Source organism: Pleurodeles waltl, chromosome 4_1, assembly GCF_031143425.1.
Source record: "Pleurodeles waltl isolate 20211129_DDA chromosome 4_1, aPleWal1.hap1.20221129, whole genome shotgun sequence".
NCBI classification, from domain to species: domain Eukaryota; kingdom Metazoa; phylum Chordata; class Amphibia; order Caudata; family Salamandridae; genus Pleurodeles; species Pleurodeles waltl.
In genome coordinates this window covers 859,710,174-859,729,779 of record NC_090442.1, presented here as the reverse complement: position 1 = coordinate 859,729,779, position 19,606 = coordinate 859,710,174, and the positions used below count along the sequence as shown (strand labels likewise).

Genomic DNA, 19,606 nt, shown 5'->3' with positions numbered 1-19,606 from the left:
TCCCATGTTGTTAGTTGAGGGGGAGGAGGTGGGGGTCCGCCTCCAGTCCGCTGTACCGCGATGTGGTACCTGGATACTGTTGAACGCACCTTCCCCCGTAGGTCGTTCCACCTCTTCCTGATGTCCTCCCTATTTCTTGGGTGCTGTCCCACTGCGTTGACCCTGTCCACTATTCTTTGCCATAGCTCCATCTTCCTTGCAATTGATGTGTGCTGTACCTGTGAGCCAAATAGCTGTGGCTCTACCCGTAGGGTTTCCTCCACCATGACCCTGAGCTCCTCCTCGGAGAAGCGGGGGTGTCTTTGGCGTGACATGGGGTGGTGTGTGTGATGTGTGGGGTGGTGTATGTGGTGAGTGTAGTGGTATGTGGTGTTTTGTGCTTGGATGTTGTGTGGGTGATGGTGTTGTGTGCCTCTGTGTGATGGGGTTGTCTATTCTGTGCTCTCTCTCTCGCCTTCTCTCAGAATTTCTGGTTGTAGGGGCTTGTGGGTGATGTGGGTGTGTGTTTTATATTGTGTTGGGTGTGTGGGAGTGGTGTGTGTATGTGTCTCAGGTGTGTGTATTTCGAAATGTCCAATGTGGCGGTGTTTTGGAGATGTGTGTGTATTTTGAGCGCGGCGGTGTGTACCGCCAATGGAATACCGCGGTTGAAAGACCGCCGCATGGATTCGTGGGTCGTAATAGCATGGGCGTGTTTCTGTTGGCGTGGAGGTGGAGGATGTGTTTCCCCCAGTTTATCGCTGACCTTTGGTGCAGCGGTATTGTGTGGGTGTCTGAATTTCGGCGGATTCCGTGATATGTGTCATAATAGCTGAGGCGGTCTACCGTTGCCGCGGCAGTGTATTGGCGGTCTTCTGCACGGCGGTAAGCACCTTATACCGCCAGGGTCATAATGACCCCCTAAGTATTTAGGGAACATACGTTTTCCATATTTTCCTTCAGTGAACTCTATAGATAAAACAATTACTCATATAGCTATACCTTTATTCTTGGCAATGTAACTTCTCTAAAGGAAAATACACAATTTATTTTATATCCAGAGGAGGCACTACCCATAATTGCATTTGGTGACACGCCACTTCACAGCATAGATAGACTGGTTTATGATTGTTCTAAGAAATTGGACTAATGCTTGTCTGGGGTGTGAGCCCTGGTCAAGCAGCAACCATATTCCTTGTCAGGGTAAGGCACAAGTAAACCACAAATCAACCTGTGCTCAACTTCCTGGTAGCTCTGCACAGAGCAGTCAGGCTTAACTTAGATGCAATTTTCAAACTATTTGTGCAACTCTTCAAGCAGCAAAACAGTGAAAACACCACACAAAAAGATCCCACACCAGGCCAAGAACATAGAACAGAATTTAATAAATAAAGCAAGACCAAAACAACCAAAATTAAATTAGCACAACCAGAGTTTTGAATTTTTAAACAATAAAGGATAAGACAGTGCCTAAAAGCACAAAATGCCAACCACAGCTATCTGGTTGTGTTGGACTGGGTCAAAGTGAAAAGTTAGGATGACCACAATGGACCGCTGATTGGATACAGTCCTAGTCATGCTGAAAGTTTACCTTCTAAAGTTTTGTACCAAGGGTCCTGTTTGCGAAGGTGAAGTTTGTGAGGAGCAAGGACAGTGTCACAGGAGGCAGTTGGTGTGGCACAAAAATCGGGCCGGGCATTGTGAACAAGCAGTCTGGAGCATCACATCGGTGGTCTATGCTGCTGTGTGAAGAAATGGGCTTGAGGCAGCTTGTGCTGAATTTCAATGCAGCAGTTTTAATGGGCCTGTTAAGGTCACTCAGTCACACCAAGGTTCCAGGACATGAGGGGTACCACTTGGAGGGTCATGAACCTGCCACAGCTGGGTCCAGGAGCTGGTTAGGTGACCTTTTATGTCCCTGAGGTCAGAACAGAAGGTCAGCAGACTAGGCTTTCAAGTCACTCTGGGGCCCTGAGTTCAAGATGAGGTTTTAGGTTCAGTTCTTCTTCCCCATGCAAGAGGGCAGTAGGCAACAGGTCAGCACAGCAGGGCAGCAGTCCAGTGAGTGGCAGTCTTTGTAGTCGCACAGCAACCCTTTTTCCTGGCAGAGTATCCATAGGTCCAGAAGTGGACTGAAGAGTCTGTATCTGAGGTCCAGGATTAATACCCATTTGTACGTTTGAAGAGAGGGAGAAGCTTCTAGAGATTTCCCTTTGAAGTACTCAGGGATCCTTCCTTCTTTTTCCTGGCTCCAGGGTAATTACAGGGGTATGCAGCCCTCTGTGTGGATGCAGGACATGCCATATTTTGGTGTAAGTGGGTCTGTGCCCAGCTCCTTCCTGCCATCCTGCCAGTGATGGCCCATCCAGGCACACCTAAGCTCCCTGTTTTGGGTGGCTGTCTAGGAGAAATACATAAATCTCAACTGTCAGCTACACCCAGTCATGTGACCAGAGACAGACTACAGGTATTAAATCACCAATGCAAAAAAATGGCAATTTTCTAAAAGTGCAGTTTTCTGAATTGCAATTTCAAATCCTACTATAAGTTTGGATGTTGAATTGTGATTCCAGAGACACAAAACATAATCTGGTTATCTCTTCCCAAATGGAAATTACAAAATGTAATGAAGCAGCTCCATTGTTATCCTTTGGGACAGACAGTCCTTACACTACTGAAAAACTAAATTAAGAGGTTTTAACTACGAGTTCATGTAAAACATTAAAGAACATATCCTACTTTTTGAATGCATTGCACCCTGCCCTCTGGGCTGTCCAGGTCCTACAATATGGGTGACATATGTATTACAAAGGAAGGTTTAGACCTGGCAAAATGTTTGTCAGGTCAAAATGGCAGTTTAAAAGTGCACACACAAACGCTGCAATGTCAGACCCGAAATATGTTTAAAGGGTTACATGCATGGGTGACACAATCAGTGCTGCAGACCCAATAGTAGCATTTCATTTACATGCCCTGATCATGCATAATGTCACTGTATTAGGGGCATATGAGTAAAGTAAATATGCCAATTGAGTATAAAACAATGTTACCATGTTTAGAGAAGAGAGCACAAGCACTTTAGAACTGGTTAGTGGTGGTAAAGTGCACAGAGGTCTAAAACAAGTGAAAATGAGGTCAGTAAAGATGGAGAAGACCAACACAAAGTTTGGGGGAAGACCACTCTAAGTCTGACAGGCCTAACAATGGTGTTTATGTTTTTTTGTTCAAGCATATTTGTACCATCCTTTACCACAAAACTCGAAACCACTCTTGAATTACAGCTGGCTGTTTCAATAGTTTTGATAAATAACACATTTTTCTTCCTGATAGTTCAGAAGGTCCCACCTAAATAAAAGATATTCTTTTAAAATTGCAAAAAAGTTGATCCATTTGTGTCACCTGGATATGCTGTAGTGGTTACAGATTATGATGATAACTCTTATGAAATGGTGTTCTCTGGTAGAGGGGTAGCTATAGTTCCAAATATCATTAGACCTATCAGCCTTAAGGCCACCTCCCTGAAAATATTATGCCTTCTTACCTCCAGTTTTGGTGGTGAAATTTATTTTTGTCGGACTTAGGACCCTGCGCACTTTACCACTGCTAACCAGGCCAAGGTGTTTGAGCTCACTCCCCTAAATGTGGTTTGATTGGCTTACACCTGATTGGCATATTAAATTTACTTATAAGTCTGTTATAGAGTGGTATGTCATATGCCCAGTGCCTGGAATGTATTTGCTACTAGTGGGCCTGCAGCACCAATTGTGCCACCCACTTAATTAGCACCTTACAACATATGTCCATGTTTTAAACTGCCATGCTGACTTGGCATTTAAACCCCCTTGTGAGCACCAAAATTCCCTTTTATTATATACAAGTCACCCCTAAGGTAGGCCTTAGGTAACCGACAGGGCTGGGTGCAGTGTAATTTAAAGGTTGAACATGTACTTTTAAGTTTTATACAGTATGTCCTGGTTGTGAAAAACTCTTAAATGAGGCAAACTCTTAAATGAGGCCAACTCCTCCAATAGGGTAACACTCGGAATTCCTTATTAAATTTAATAAATTGCCATTTCTAATTGAGGGCAGGTAGGTACGTCATGTTTTCTACCAATGAAAATATAATGAGAAACCCTTTCAAACAGTAAAGTCAAAGGTTTCATTACAATTTTCAAAATGCCACATTCAGAAAGATACAAAAAACAAACTGAGTTGGGGTCATTTCAGGAACAGCAAGGCTGAGTCACAAAACATTAAACAACAAAAAAAGTGAAGTGCTGACCAAAATCTTTAACAACCAGTAATTTTAATCTAGGATCACATGACTTAATCAAAGTGATCCACATTCAAAAGAAAACATACCTTACCAAAAATGCATACAGTTCATTGCTGAACACAGAAGAGAGCACAGTAATCTCACATTGCACAATAGATAATTATACATCCGTATTATCAACCCACGACAATATAAACAAACAATGGTGAATCGGTTAACACCACAAATATCCAAGACATTGCATTAGTGAATGTGGATCACTTTAAGTCATCCGATCTTAGATTAAAATGACTGTTTGTTAAAGATTTTGGTCAACACTTTCTCTTTTTTGGTTGTTTAACATTTAGAAAGTTGGCAATTTCCTGCCCTTACCCCTTTGTGCCTGCAACCTGTCTTGGGTCACATGACTGAATGTAGCTGGCAGTTACACGTTGTGAATTCCTCCCAGACAGTCACAAAATGGAGGGATTAGATGTGCCTCAATCAGCTATCTGCTGGAAGGATGGGGGGGGGACAGAGCTGTGCACATCCCCAACTGCTCTTCCTTCACACATCGGGCCTAATGTTCCCACATTGTCACTGCAGCCACCTTAGAACCAAGGCAGGGGAGTCAGGAAATTCTTTGCACTTTAAAGGACTTTTTAAGAAGATTCTCCCTGCTTCCAGGAGACGTGTGCCATCTGAAGCCCACTCTTCGGTTCACTCCTGGACCTGTGGAAGGGCTCTCAGAGGACTGCCTGCTGCTGTGACCTGCTGTGCACTATGCAAGATTGCTTTGCTTTACCTGGAAGGACTGCTTTTCTGTCTGGAGCCAGCCTTGAACCCTCAAAGGCCAGCCATGCTGCTGAGCCCTGCATCTTCACCTGAACCGAAGCCTACCAGAGTGACTCCAAGAGCTAGTTTGCTGGCCTCCTGTGCAGAGCCACAGGGCACGCAAGGCTCCCTCCATGTTGAACCCACACCTGGAGCCAGCCTTAGTGAGTCCTGTGCTGTACCCTTGGTTGTGGTGCAAAATGTGCCCAGATTCTTGCATTCCATAACTGAGGATCTATAAACATTTTGGGAAACAATTGGCTCAGAGAACCAGTAGGAGACTGGAACCAACCTGCTCACCTATCTGCCCGAGGTGCACCTCCAGCAAATCCTTTTCAGTGGTCCTTCACTAAAGGGGTATCCAGCCCCATGGAATTGTTTTAAGCTACAGAGCTGTGCCTCATTACGCTGGAGAATTTTGACTTCCATTGTGGAGACTAAGGGGGTCATTATGAACCCCGTGGTTCAGTCCGCCATGCTGCTAGCGGGTGAAAAGAGCGCCACCGGAAAGGCGGCTGAACCATCATATAATGAACACATGGAGGGCTGCCATAGGCGGCCCTCCTCCACCGCCAGGCTGCCTCTGAGAGGCAGCCGGACAGTGGAGGGAATCATTATCTGACAGGGCAGTGCTGCTGCCCCTCGGATAATGATCCCTACTTCCACCAGCCTTTCCCTGGAGGGGAAAACCTGGTGGAAGGGGTGCTCTGGGGCCCCCTTGGGGGTCCCCGCACTGCCCATGCACTAGGCATGGGCAGTGCAGGGGCCCCTGTGCAGAGCCCCATCACGCAGGTCACTGCCCGATTTACAGCAGTGATCTGCGTGACGGGTGCAGCTGCATCCGCAGCCGCCAGCAATGTCCCGGCCATGCATTCTGCTGGACCTGCGGGCGGAAACAATGTTTCTGCCTGCCGGCCCAGCAGAATGTTCTTTATGCGACCGGAGGGGTACCAGGGGGGCTGGCGGTCAGTTAAGTGACCGTCAGCCTGAACACAGCAGTAAACACCGATGTGTTCATTATGAGGCCCTAAATCCAAATGTAGAAATCTTCACCACGGATTTGAACAAAGACATCCGATGATGATGCTCCATCCTTGGAAACTTTGAGAAGCCTTGCACCGCTGAACTTCCCCTTCTCAGACACTTTTTCTCAGAATTTCATCTGTGGACGAAGGTAAGTGCTGACTGGGCCCAATCCACATCTTGTATCCAAACTGCTCTCCTTTGCAGTCAGCCATATTTTTCTACTTTGACCCAGTCTTGCTTGACTAAATGTGTTTGGTTAATGCTTTCATCTTTTAAGGTAAGCATGAATGCATGAATGCTTTTTGTGGCAAGCTACTCGGGGTTCTGCACAGGTTAATTTTATGACTTTGTGTGGTTCACCTTGCAAGGAATTGTGGCTGTTGATTGACCAGGGCTCACAACCAAGACAACCAATAACCCAATTTCTCACAATTAAATAGTACCATTGACTATTATGTCCTCACTGTCATATGCCAATATCATCCTACCATCTCTGATGAGCTCCACATGGCATTTGAAAATGGTACAACCTAAAGTTCATACATAGTGCAAGGTACTGTGGAACATCATGTCCCTTCCTTGTTCTAAAGCATTAAGCAGAGAGGAGTGTCCTCAGCCAACCTCAGAAGTCATTTTACATCACCGTAACATGTTAGCCAAAGACATAAATGTACGCAAATTCACTAATTTAGGTATTTTTTGTGAGTCACATAATGACTGAGCATATTAGCAATTTGGTAGCTAGCTACAGCTCGTAAATGCAATGGATTTGGAATTCCCTAAAAAATATTTTTTTCAAGTCACAGATTTCTAGTAACATCAGGCGCATTGTCCCATGTTTACACTCCATACTCAGATAGGCTGCACCTGCTTTCACCGATCTCTTTTCTTTGAGTTTGATCCCTTCCAATTGAATGCATTGTATACTGTTATGCCCCCAGGCTTGAAACCATTTCCCAAAAATCTGATCTATCAATCCACTTATGCACTCATCAACCATTCATGCACTCAGCCTCTTGACCCTTAGACTATTCATCATCTATCCACACACCCTTTCATCCATCCATTAAATTCCCTATTCGTCCAGTCATCCACCCATGCACTCACTCACCTATCACTCCATCCACCCCAACCTATTCAATCAGTGACTCACCCACTGATCCATCCAAGCACTCCTGATCTATTTATACAACTATGGATGTATCTTCACATTCCCTACTAACTCATTCAGCCATTCATTCAAACACACACACAAGCTCATCAGTCAATGAAGCAGTTTTTCTTAAAACGAAGACAGACCTGTCAGTTTTGTTAATGCTTGATGTAAAATGTAATTTAGGGAGGTGGCTGTAGATTGAGGATACACATGGCATGTTGACCAACTGTTCAAGAGATCCTTGCGCAGATTCAGTTGTTGAAACAATGTGCTTCAGCAACAAATTTGCTAGACACAGGCTGTAACAAATTATATATATTGAGCACTTCTATTTTTAACTGTGATAAGGTGCTGCCAAATATATTTGTTGCCGTGGATAACACAATCCTTTCATTCGCTGGTAAGTAGCACTTTATCAATGATTACAACCTCCTCCTGCTACCTCATAGCAGTTTTTACTTGACTGAAAAGAGTCTTCATCTGCAGATACAAAACAACAAGGTGATGTTTTGGCATTCATCTGTAGATATGCACATGCGATCAGGTTTTATACAGAACGTGTACACAAAGGCATATTCTCTTTCAACTCATGGGCCCATAAACATGGCAACCTAAACCAATTTATCCTTTTATATTGGTCGCTGTGCCAAGATATATGCATTATATGTTGTATCCCTACATATGAATTGAGTTTATTTATTTGTAGTTGAATCTGGTGGTACACACTGGCTATTTAGATTGGCTCCCTGGCATACTGTTTTTGGGCTAGGCAGTGGTATAGGGAACATTTATGCTGGATTGAAAAAAACAGATTGCTCGCCTGTTGTCTACTGAATTCATCACTCACTTTAAGAGACTGCTAGACACTGGAAGATTAGAGGCCATGTGCCCTGATGTAATTTCCCACTCAGACATTGAGGTAGTCGTTCTGAGTTTGCCCTCCAAACTCAACCTGCCACCTGACTGCTACTGCCGCCAGGACACCGCTGGCCCTATTCGAAGTTCACCGCGGGGCCGGCAGGCGAAAAAAGTGTTTCTGCCCGCTGGCCCTTTGGTGACGAGGGCCTTAACATTGACGACAGCTTAGAATCGAGCTGGCGCCAATGTGGCAGTGTAGCGGGTGCAGCAGCACCCATTGTGCATTTCACTTCCTGTAATTCGGGCAGTGAAATGCACGACAGGACTGTGCATGGGGGCCCTGGGCACCCCATTCCGCCAGCTTTTCCACTGCGGTGCAAACCACCATGGAAAGGCTGGTAGATGGGGACTCGAAATTCAGAGGGCAGCCCTGCTGGCAGCGCTGCCCTTGTGGATTGCAACCACCAGGACCACCCGGCTGCAGGCTGACTGCAGCCTGGGGGTGTCAACATTTGGACCATGGTGGCTTCGCCATGGTCAGAATGGGGCGGATCGGACGGCTACTACTGCTACAACTGCCAAGACCACCAAACTTGGAATGACCACCTCAGTATCCCAGTGCTAGTTTTTTCTTCAATCTGGACGCAGGGCATGCAGCAACTTCATGGCTCCCTGCAAAGTTTTCCAAAGTCCTGGATTACTTGTTGGTAATCTTTCATTATTCTGGCAATCACTAATGCATATCCTAACGATTAACTCACCTGAATTTCCCTTTAAAAAACAGAAAATGTGTGACATAGCGGTTTGTGATCTCCTCCAGAGATTTCTGTCAAACCAATCAAGTCACGATTGCTCATTATCCGTAGGTCGATATACATTGCTGTTCTTCTTAACTAAGGGTAATCAGAATGTAGAATGAGCAACATTTCTTTAGATGTTTTCAAATGTTTGAGACTGCATTCTTGGCTCTTACTCCCAATGGTGTCCTCAAATCACTGGTAAGGCATCGCTTGAGATTCAGGCTACCTTACTCATGTGTTGTGAGAATGTGCTTCTACTTTCACGTTTGGTAAATGATGCTATAACGTGATAGCTGCTTCTTAAAATCTATGTGGGGAGAATCTTGTCTCTTTAACTCTGTTGATTATGATAGCAGAGGCTTTTGTTGAGTGGTTTGAAGAGATATGTATATGAATGATACAGGCATCTTTCCAATTCTGCAGTGGGAAGGAGTTTACCGCAGTCTTTTACACTCTTCAGGCATTTCACCTGCAATTGGAAGTTCACTCTGTCCAACTGAGAGAAGACAAACTGTGATAAAGATCTACAAGAACAAATGGTGGGGCACACACCAGTTCTAACTCATCTCTTCTTCCTGTACATTTATATTGTGCAGGATATGCAAGGCTAAACTCTCATTCCTCTGTATGTTACTATCTTCCCCTGGAGGACAGATTCTGAAGCAGGTTTCTGATTCTGTGGCTGGGTCTGTGTGTCTTCTGTGGCAATGTGTTGGAGTGCAAATTTAGTTCCAGGTGTTTCGATAGTTGCATAGGGGTATTCTTTCTTTTCGCTAACCAATGATTATCCTGTCTATATGCTCCATGTCTACACCCCATCTTCTGACAAAGAACAAGAGAAATACGTTAGACTTTGGGCCTGATTTAATTTAGAGTTTGGCAAAGGGGGTTACTCCATCACAAACGTGATGAATAGCCTGTCTGCTTTATTAAGATTCCATTATATCCTTTGGACTTTGTAATAGGGCGGACAGGATATCAGCCTTATTTGTGACAGAGTACCCCAGCCACCAAACTCTAAATCTGGCCCTTTGTTTGGAGGTTCTGCTTTGACCATGGATAATTGCTTTTATTTTCTTCACCCAGTGATGTCAGTACTACAGCAGATGCACTTGGTGTTATCTTGTCCCTTGAGTAGACTTGCCGCATCAACTCAAGCCTCCTCCATTGCAGGAGGAGAGCTCCAGTTCCAAAGTTTATCACAGCACCAATCAACAATTCTTACACATATTTAAGATGCAACAACCTAAACAAAATGAAGCGCTTAATATGTTTTATTTACTTCAATACATACAGTGCTCTAAAATAGCACTCATATGGTACTATAATAGTGACTGAGTGGCAGGTGAGTATACTTTAAAAGACACAAGGCTCTGGGCTTCTGGAGATTATTTGTCACAGAAGGTCAGTGAGTCTATGTATTGTCTATAGTCAACACCATTTCAACCTCAAAGTTACTACAAGGTCATTGACAGAACAAGGGAATAGTGCGGACCACTGCAGTTAGGGCTGAAATACCCTGGAGGGCAGACAGGGAAGGCGGGGAAAATGATTATACAGGACCCTATTAAATAACTAGCTTAAACATCGGTGTGGAGAGCCGGGTAATTGTACCTATCAAGTAATGGTTCTCTTAGTCATATGCATAGAGGGTAGGTGGGTGAAGGACAAAGGAAAAATTAATCCTAAGGTAGTTGGCCCAAAACCATTTAAGGATATTGGAAATGGGCATCTTTTGCATGGAAGTACAGCCAGATAACCTTTGTTAGCACTTAATGTTTTTTGGTGCTGTTTTCATATTTAAACTTTAAAAATTCATAACTACAGGTCCTCTGATTAGATTTTTGGCATTCTGGTATAATTTTATTTATTACAATTTACTCTATGTTTTATAGTCGTTTGGGATTTTTTTTGTTGCTTTTCTTTATTACTAATTTCGATAGATAGTTTAATAGATAGTTTTTGATAGATATTGATTTATGACTTGTTAGTCACACTTTCTATGGTATCTTTCTGTCATTTCGGCATGCTGGAGAACTGGGATCTTGCGGAGGGTAAACTCGATCCTGAATACCTCGGTTTGGTACACTCCATTCATTGATTCATCCTGATCTCAGGCCGTCCATGTTTATGGAGAAGACAGTTGTCTTACTCAACTGACTTCTGTGGACAAGCGTGACAATTGTCAAGTGGGACATTTGGGTTTCAATAGACATTGCTCCCAAAAGGTGACCTCATAGGGCCTTGTGTCACTTCTATGCGGTGCAGTCCAAGCTCTTTCCAACAGCTCCTTTACCTCTGTGCCTGCATCTGAAATCTGACACAGAGACAGTGTTCCCTTATTTCTATGGTGTCATCATGCACATCCCCCATCTTTCCCATCATGCAAATGAAGGGATGCCTCTCATTACTGTGCCAGATGTACTGGTGTGATCCATATTATAGAAGGGGCTGTGCACAAATATGGATGTCCCCCTTCTATAATACCAAAGTACTCCCAAGACAAAATAAGCAGGTGCAAACTTCTGTTGAGCCCTTAGGCACTTGCTGTAGTATGCTCTTGGGCTTTCACTGCACTTTGTTGCCTCCCAGGGATGCTGCTAATCGTAATGTGTGAAAGTGGCATGGGGACTATTCAAAAGCTAAATCAAGACAGGGAAAAATTGGCTTTGCCAATACCTGTTTAGAATGAAACCATGAGATTGACTGAAATGCATAATCTCTACTAGAATCTGAAATTTCATACCATCTACCACCTTCATTCTTGATTATTCCTATGAAACTTTAACACTGAATGCAGTCATATTATTACATTGTTGGTGCACAATCTAGACAGGGGGAGGAGAGGTGGTCTTGTAGTTAGAGCTGCCAAATTTGGAACATTGAGGACTAGGTTTGAATCCTGGCTTGAGTTCAACCTCTTGAAATTCTGAGCAAATCACTTAGAGCCTGTTTCACAAAGGTAAACTTACACTTTTGTGTAAGTTTATGATTTATAGATTTGCAGTATCTTTCTGAGTGCAAGTCTCTATCTATTTATGTGCAGAGACACAGCACTCTTGAAGATACAACTCGTAAATCCTTTTGTGAATAGCAAACAATGGTAAACGTACATGAAAGTGTTAGCTTACCTTTGTTAATCAGGCCCCCAATCTTCTTCTGCCTACAAAATGTGTACTGTAAACTGTTTATATTGTAAAGCGCTCTAATTCCCAATCTATTAGGCCACGTTACAAAATATACTGGAACAAAAAAACATAGGAATGATGATCACGTTGCCACTGGTGGAGATGTTTGTTCATGAGGCATATGAGAGCTTCGCTGTTAGATGGGGTGAGAACTGTTATGGTTTTAAACCTTGCAGACTGGCGATACTAATTTGCACTTATTCAAAGACAGAGTTAACAAGAAAATGTTCTTACCATTTTACACCTAGGAACAGTGACATTTTCACAGTTGCACTCTAGAAGGAAATCAGTAAAACATCATGAGTCAGCATACATTTGAAAAGAATACTAAAATCAATAAGGATTTAGTCAGAAATGCGTAACATTACCACAGTGCCATTCAGGGCAACACTGCTCGGGTACTCTTCGCATCACCAGTTTTGCATCAGACGTGCAGTTTAGCAAAGGAGCAGGGCACAGGTTCTTGTCACAAACTGACAAATGGAAAGAAACACATTGTTAATGCTGCTTCATGGTACTCATGGCAATACATTACTCTTGAATGTGGATATTGTTACAAGTAGAAATTATAAGAATACTAGACAGTTGTAACACCTGTATAAATATTCCTCAGTCCAGTCTGTGTGTGTTTATGTAGTTTTGTTTTGCAAAAAGTATTTGTTTCAGCCTATCTCTTACATAAGTTAAAGTATATCAATGCATCTATGTGAAAGTTGCCAAGTTACTGCTTTACATAGGTATAACTGAAGGCGTTTCTGAAGATAAAAAGGGTAATTCAATGGTTTCCAGAATTACAACAGTGACATGGTGAGCAAACAAACATCAATGCAAGAGATCCAGGTATTTTGTTGTAACTCCCTTGAAAATGTAAATGTCTGGGAAGGTACACATGCATATACTCCATCTGAGTCAAGCAACCAAAGGGCAGGGAACTAAATACGAAAGATGTAGCATATAGAGATATTGCCCTGAGTTCTTTCGGGACATTCCCATGTGTACCAAGTTGTCCAACTACCTGAAAAAAATCTAAACACTCCTTCTCCATCTTGCATAAATATCATTCACAGCAGAGGGAGGTATAGTGTCCAGTAGTTCCTCTTAACTCTCTGAGTAGTGAGACTCTAGGACAGAGAATCCATGTCCTTATCAAATCCTTAAGTAGCGAGAATCAGTCATAGGTTTATTTCCTTGATGTTCTTTTTTTTAGACCTTGATGGTCAAGATCCCAGGAAGCACTTTCACTGTAATGCCCCTGAGAACCTATTGAGTACCATGTTTCTGAGAGGAGTACTTTTATTTGCTATCCTTATTGACTCACTGAGGAATGGGGTTTTTGCATGTCCCCTCACTTACTTATGTATACTACCCCTGCTAGGGTACAGGCCATCAACCAGGACTCTCTAGTCATCTCTGTCCTGGGATTTTCTTCCAAACTGACTTCAAGTGTAACCTATCTTCTTGCTGCTAGCTTTGAGGCCTCACCACCAGGTGTCTCTTGGCCTTTCTCTTTTTCTTTTCTCTTGAGGGTTCTAGGTCAGGGCTTGCCTGGTGGTGTTTGATGTTGTGTTGTGTTGTGCTGAGTAGCATGTCCCCTTGATACTTTGTGAAAACATCTTGAGTGGTGGGTCGTTCTCTCATATCCCCGGCAAAACCTTCATGAATTGAGGACCAGATACAGGTTATTTCCACCATAGTCCTCTAGTGACAAAATTGCTAACCTTAGAATCCAGTGACCTGATTTATAATCTTGGCTTTGAAGCTCAATCAAAAATATGTCATTTGAAGTTGGGCAAGTCAATTTGTTTCCATGTGTCTGAGATGTTAAGCATGAAGAAAATATTATTGAAAAATATTAAATCAGCTGTGCGGTGTGTTACCTTGCATTGTCCCAAATAGATGTTCACTCTCCACTCATGATAACATCCTTTTCAGACATATTTTTATTGTTTGTTTTATTCAACATGTAGAGTAGCAAATAATAAGTATAATAGTGGACCATGTACACAATGCAGGCACAAAATACTAGTTGCTGAACAACAGCTAGATTCACATTCGCGCAACACCCTCTTCACTTCAAACCCTCACTAGTGTTGTCTACCTTTAGTGGAATAAAGCTTTGACGAGGACCTGGTATACATACAATCAGAACATTTTTCACTACATCAATATACACTTTTCCAGTATACATGTTATTGCTTAGACATCATATATGGTCATCCTTATGACACCAAACTACCAGGTAAGGAGGATCCTTATCACTAGTTATACTAAACCTACCATAATTAGTGGTCTGTAAGATGTGATTTGATCAAAGTGGTATGATATTGTGCTTTCTAGTCAATTTCAAAAGGAGCATATCACACTCTATTTCATGGGTGTGATTATCACCCTTTGTTGCTGCATCAAAGACAGTTCTGAGTGCCAACTAGCTAAGTTCACTCTTCCACTAGAGAATGCCTGTAGCACTGTCACTCTTCATCAACATTGCCAAATGGCTTTTGACAAATAACAGGCAAAAGCTATGCATTTGCATACTACCTTAGCCCCAGTATGCATGCTATGACATTGTGCTTTATAGTGTGAGTAGTGAGACCCTAGGACAGGTCCAGGTATGTCGGTGCATTCCTGAAGGACAAATTAAAGTCAGCAGCCTAAAAGAAGATAATGTATGCATACTGTACTATCTCTACGTCCCATAGTGCCTCTCATTTATGAAATAGGGCAGCCATGGACTCTATAGCCAGGTCAAAAATAAAGTGAAAAGGGGACACCGTTATAGAATGCCTTGATGAATGGTCCAAGCCTCTGATATAAGCTTTCTAGTACTCACCCTAGCTCATGGGCTCTAACAGGGCAACCACATGCATTTCTTAATCACCAACCCCAAACACAATTATTTTAACATTGAATAGAAAATGCCAATTTATAGTGTCAAATACTTTTGCCATAGCAATGGATTCTATAGTTGGAAAACTTGCAGCCAATGAACATTTAATTGTGATATGAAGAAGTTATTTCACATTAGCCTCTGTGTTATCTGACAAAGTAAAGCCTGACTGGTCTTGGTGGAGCACACCCATCAAGGACAATGATGTCCTACTTGTTGATATTTTATATAATATCATGCAATCCAGATTTATCAGTGAAAGTGGACAATATAAGGTGTGTAACCCATTGCAATGTGGCTTAGCTAGTGTCACTATGATGGCGTATTTGGTGGATAAAGGAAGAGTGTCCCACACGAAGGTGTCTGTGTACACTGCCAACAACATAGCAGCCAACAGGGTCTTATAAAACACCATAGTTAGGCTATCACCTGCATGGCCTTTGCTAAATTCTGAATTGTTTATTTGGTCTGCTCCAGAGTTATGGGGGAGTTCAGCCCCTCCACTTTTAAAGGAATTAGTTCACCTAGGGTCAGAGAGAGGAAATGCATGGCCAACATCTCTTTAAAAAAGACCTCATGGCCCACAGTCATTCATAATAAGTACACATTGCTGCATTGGTGTTGATTTGAGTTAACAGTTATCAGTGCTGAGGCTGACTGTCTGGCTGCTATGTATCCTCACCAGGGGCCAGTCTAAACAGCAGACATCTCGATATGTCCCCTTCAGGATGCTGCTTGGCCACAAACTCCTTAGAGGCAAATAGATCACACCAGTCAACCATAGCCAATACTAAGCTCACTTGTGGGGTAACTCCCACTCAACCAGTGCGCACACAACTGCAGCAGCCCCCAAATGTCTCATCACCATCTCTAGCTGAAGTGCCTCTCTAGCAAGTGTGAATTTGACCCATATATATTCATTTTTCCATAAGTAGTGGTTTGTAAGCCAAGTATAGTAGTGAGTAAGCCTGCAATCTCCTTGTGGGGTCACAGGTCCTTTGTCTAGCCTAACCTTAGTGTACCAATAAGGGGCAGTGGTCTGAGAGTCTGTTTACTAAATATCCTGTGTCTGTCATCATGTCCTATAGCCGTATGTACTGGAAAACCAAATCCACTCTGAAAGGCAAGCTGCATGTGAGGGAACAGTATGCTAATACAGTGTCAATAGAGTGCAGTGTTTGCCAGATGAACGTAGCTGGCTGTTTGGCAAGTGGTGTCTATGACTTGGACATTACTGCATTACGTGGTGGAGAAAACAATCTGTCCTTATCCACATCTAGGACACTATTAAAGTCAGTCCTCACCCACAACGTTGATGTTTGTACCAATAAAAGCATAGGGACTTGCTTCAAGTCCAGGTATTTACTTTGCAATGTATTAGTTGCATATTTTCCTACTATTGCTAGCAGCCCTTCGTCTAGTAATCCTTAAACCAATACAAATCAACCTCCATGATCAATTTTTACCAAATCAGCCATAAACAGCGTGCCAGATCTGATCCATATCAGTGCCTCCCTGGCCTAGGAAGAGTATGTGGTGTAAAATGTTGACTCCTCCATTGCTTCTGCAACTTTTGTTATAGTAAACTGTATCTCCTCAATAACTCTGAGGTCCAAATAAAGCAAGTACATGTTTCCCTATAGATCTAACTCTACTCATTCACTTAATCAGCAGACACTTCAAGTCTTAGGTTCCCCACCTTGGGAACTCCCATAAAATGGTTTCTTATATCTCTGACCAAGACCTTCATGTGGGAGAGTGAAGTCAAATCCCTCCAGGATGGTCCACTGTGTTCAGAAGTATAAAATCCTCTTTCAAGGAAAATGAAAAGTCCCCTGGAGGCATAGTTCGTCGATTAGGGAGACCGTCTCAGGCTAGAACCTGTGATGTGTCTGTTCTTCAGGTGCCCATCTAGCCATTTTAACCTTCACCAGTGATGTGTCTTATTAAGCAAATACATCCTACAGACCACAGACTCTAGTCCCTAAGTGTAGTCTGCTGTTTTGAATGTGCAGTATCAGTCCCTTTTCTTAAGTGGACTTGGAGCAAATGCTCCATTCCACTCAACGCAACTTGAGTACAGAGTATTGTCACCCTAAATAGGGCACATCGCTCCACATCTTCTCTTCATTTCTCCTGTCTTCAATTCTCAGTCAAATAGCTCAACCCCTATGACAGCTATGCTGCAGTTTCTATTTTGGTACCGCAGACGTGTATTACAGCTGCAGATTCCTCCACGAGTCAAGTGGGCAGCAGGAGATGGCAAAGAATACCTTTCAGTCATTTTGTCAAGCCACACCCCTAATGATCACATCCTTGTGTCTGTTACCTAGCCTAAGTTGGAATCTACACTTGTCTTGATCTTCTTTTGTGTATAACATCATATGTTCACAAAGTCCACGTACAATACAAATAAGGTATTATAAAAAGCACTTTACTGTGACGTTGGTATATAAAATGTCATAAAAAGGTCTGAGTAGTAAAACTTTGATGGGGGGCTATATCTATGTTATCTCTATAAGCCCATCATTGAGGATGCTAAGGTAGTGAATGGTTCCATGTTCATCGGTTCTAAACCTCATAACTAATGAGACTCCAGGAGGAAGGCATTTTTATACACAGGAACTGTTCAATTACATTCCTGGTGGAGGTCATCTTTGTAATGCTCAAAGGTAGCGAAAATCTTGGAGGCAGATATTGATTTGATAGTGCTGTAATGGGATACTCCATGGTTATATTTCCTTGATGACCGCCCAGTTCATGTGAGTGAGGGACCAATCATGAGGGGTGCATGTATTCAATACCTTGCATCTGCAGTTCCTTTCAGTGGTGGGACTAAAGAGAGGAACTCTTTAAATAATAATACGAATTCTGCATGGCTGCTGTGATTAGTCAGTGTCACAAAGTGAATATCCTTTATTTGTGTGAATCTCTTCATATATAAATAAATATGTTTACTCTAATGTTTAAACCATTTATTGATTGCCTCATTTGTCCAAACCGATGACCATCATGATACTGGACTTTATGAACTGAATTAGTCTATTAATTTGGTCTATTGTTATAGTTATCTGCATTTAGGACTTTTTGAAAAATTGTTTAAAGACTCTAGATTCCCTTATGCATTAAGATTAACAGATGTCTTAAAAGATCTGCTGATACTGAGCCATTGGCTCATTTTATATATTTATTAGAAGGGTGGCTTACCTTGTGCAACTATCACTGGTCTCAAAATTATTACGTTTAATACATGATTTGCATTAGCAACAATATTGTTGTTATGGGAAAAGTTCACATCACCTGCTTTAATTGCTAATGGTTCTTACCACAATGATAATGAGGGCAACAGTACTGTGTAGTGTTCAGGTCTACGGTGAGGATCTCTCCTTCACTGCACACTGGAATTGGCTCAATGCAGGACTCACACACTGAAACACACATAAGAATGTCATTTTTATAGATTATAATCACATACACAAGTTTGTATTTGCTTATTAGTTTGATCAGATGATCTAAACGTTTTCCTAAAAAAAACTGACGTTTATGTAAACAATGATGGGTTTGATGGCCTATCTCCATCAGATTGTGCAATGTTGTGAAGGCAGGACATAGGATTCTTTATAACATATTTATAGTCTTGATTATGCAAACCTCTGAATTGTGTAGCTTTGTTTACTGTCTTTTTTATATCCAATGAAGAAATAAATACATTTATTATTCTAACATGGCTCTTATATCCACTTCTATGAACAATTTTCTAGAGGTACATTTGAAAGTAGAATGACAGAGACAACTGTCAGTAATGTCAGTAATATCCAATTGTATATCCTTTCCTTATTGCTTGGCAGTAAATGTCCTGTACTCTCTAATGTACACAAGTGTCTGAAAATCTGTTTAGGGGCGTCTTAGAGTTTGCCGGCCTGTACTTCACTTTGCCAGGTAAGAAGAGGGATGTACTCCACTAATCTGATGGACAGCATCAATATTTAACCGCAAATGAGTTGCAAAATCACATCTAATGTCATAACGTTCGTGGAAATGGGTTTTAGTCAATTATTGGAGTTTATCTGCATGCAACCAGGGGCTCCCAGTATGAAAGATATACATACCACAAAGATACGAGAAACAGCAGGGGTCATCCTGTTTGACTTCAACAATGAACTGATCTTCCCTACAATCTGGCCGAGAAATGTTGGGGCATGCAAAAGGGTCACACACTGAGGAAAGAGAAAAATGCACATAGAGGTTGTCAGTTGATTCACAGCACTCAGGTGTATAGCAAAGTATTTTCTCAATTGGGCAAAATAATGGTTTTACAACATCAAACACATTCTAAACAAAAGCTAAATTATACCTGATGTTCTTGACTGTGAGACAAACTGTATATATATATATATATATGTATATATATATATATCTGCAGCATGACAATATACAAATGAAGAAACTAATAGAATAGAGACAGGTGTGAGTATTCCATTGTTATGTTCAAAGTTATTAAAATATGAGTGAGGCATGAATGGACAGCACATTGGTCCACTGTAGGTATATGCTCATATTATGGCTATTACTAATTCCATTATTGATGATACCTGTGATATCCCATGTGACCTCATTGTAAGT

General features: G+C 42.1%; 1 protein-coding gene across 1 annotated transcript in view; it reads right to left on the bottom strand.

Annotated features, from left to right (window-relative positions):
• OTOGL (otogelin like) overlaps positions 1 to 19,606 on the bottom strand; it is a 1,080,166-nt gene that overhangs the window by 119,330 nt on the left and 941,230 nt on the right. Inside the window, exons 45-48 of the mRNA XM_069227564.1 lie at positions 19,093 to 19,200; positions 18,310 to 18,411; positions 12,465 to 12,569; positions 12,331 to 12,371 (exon numbers count right to left, since the gene is read on the bottom strand). Coding sequence (XP_069083665.1) covers positions 12,331 to 12,371; positions 12,465 to 12,569; positions 18,310 to 18,411; positions 19,093 to 19,200 — 356 coding nt within the window. The remainder of the gene's footprint in view (positions 1 to 12,330; positions 12,372 to 12,464; positions 12,570 to 18,309; positions 18,412 to 19,092; positions 19,201 to 19,606) is intronic.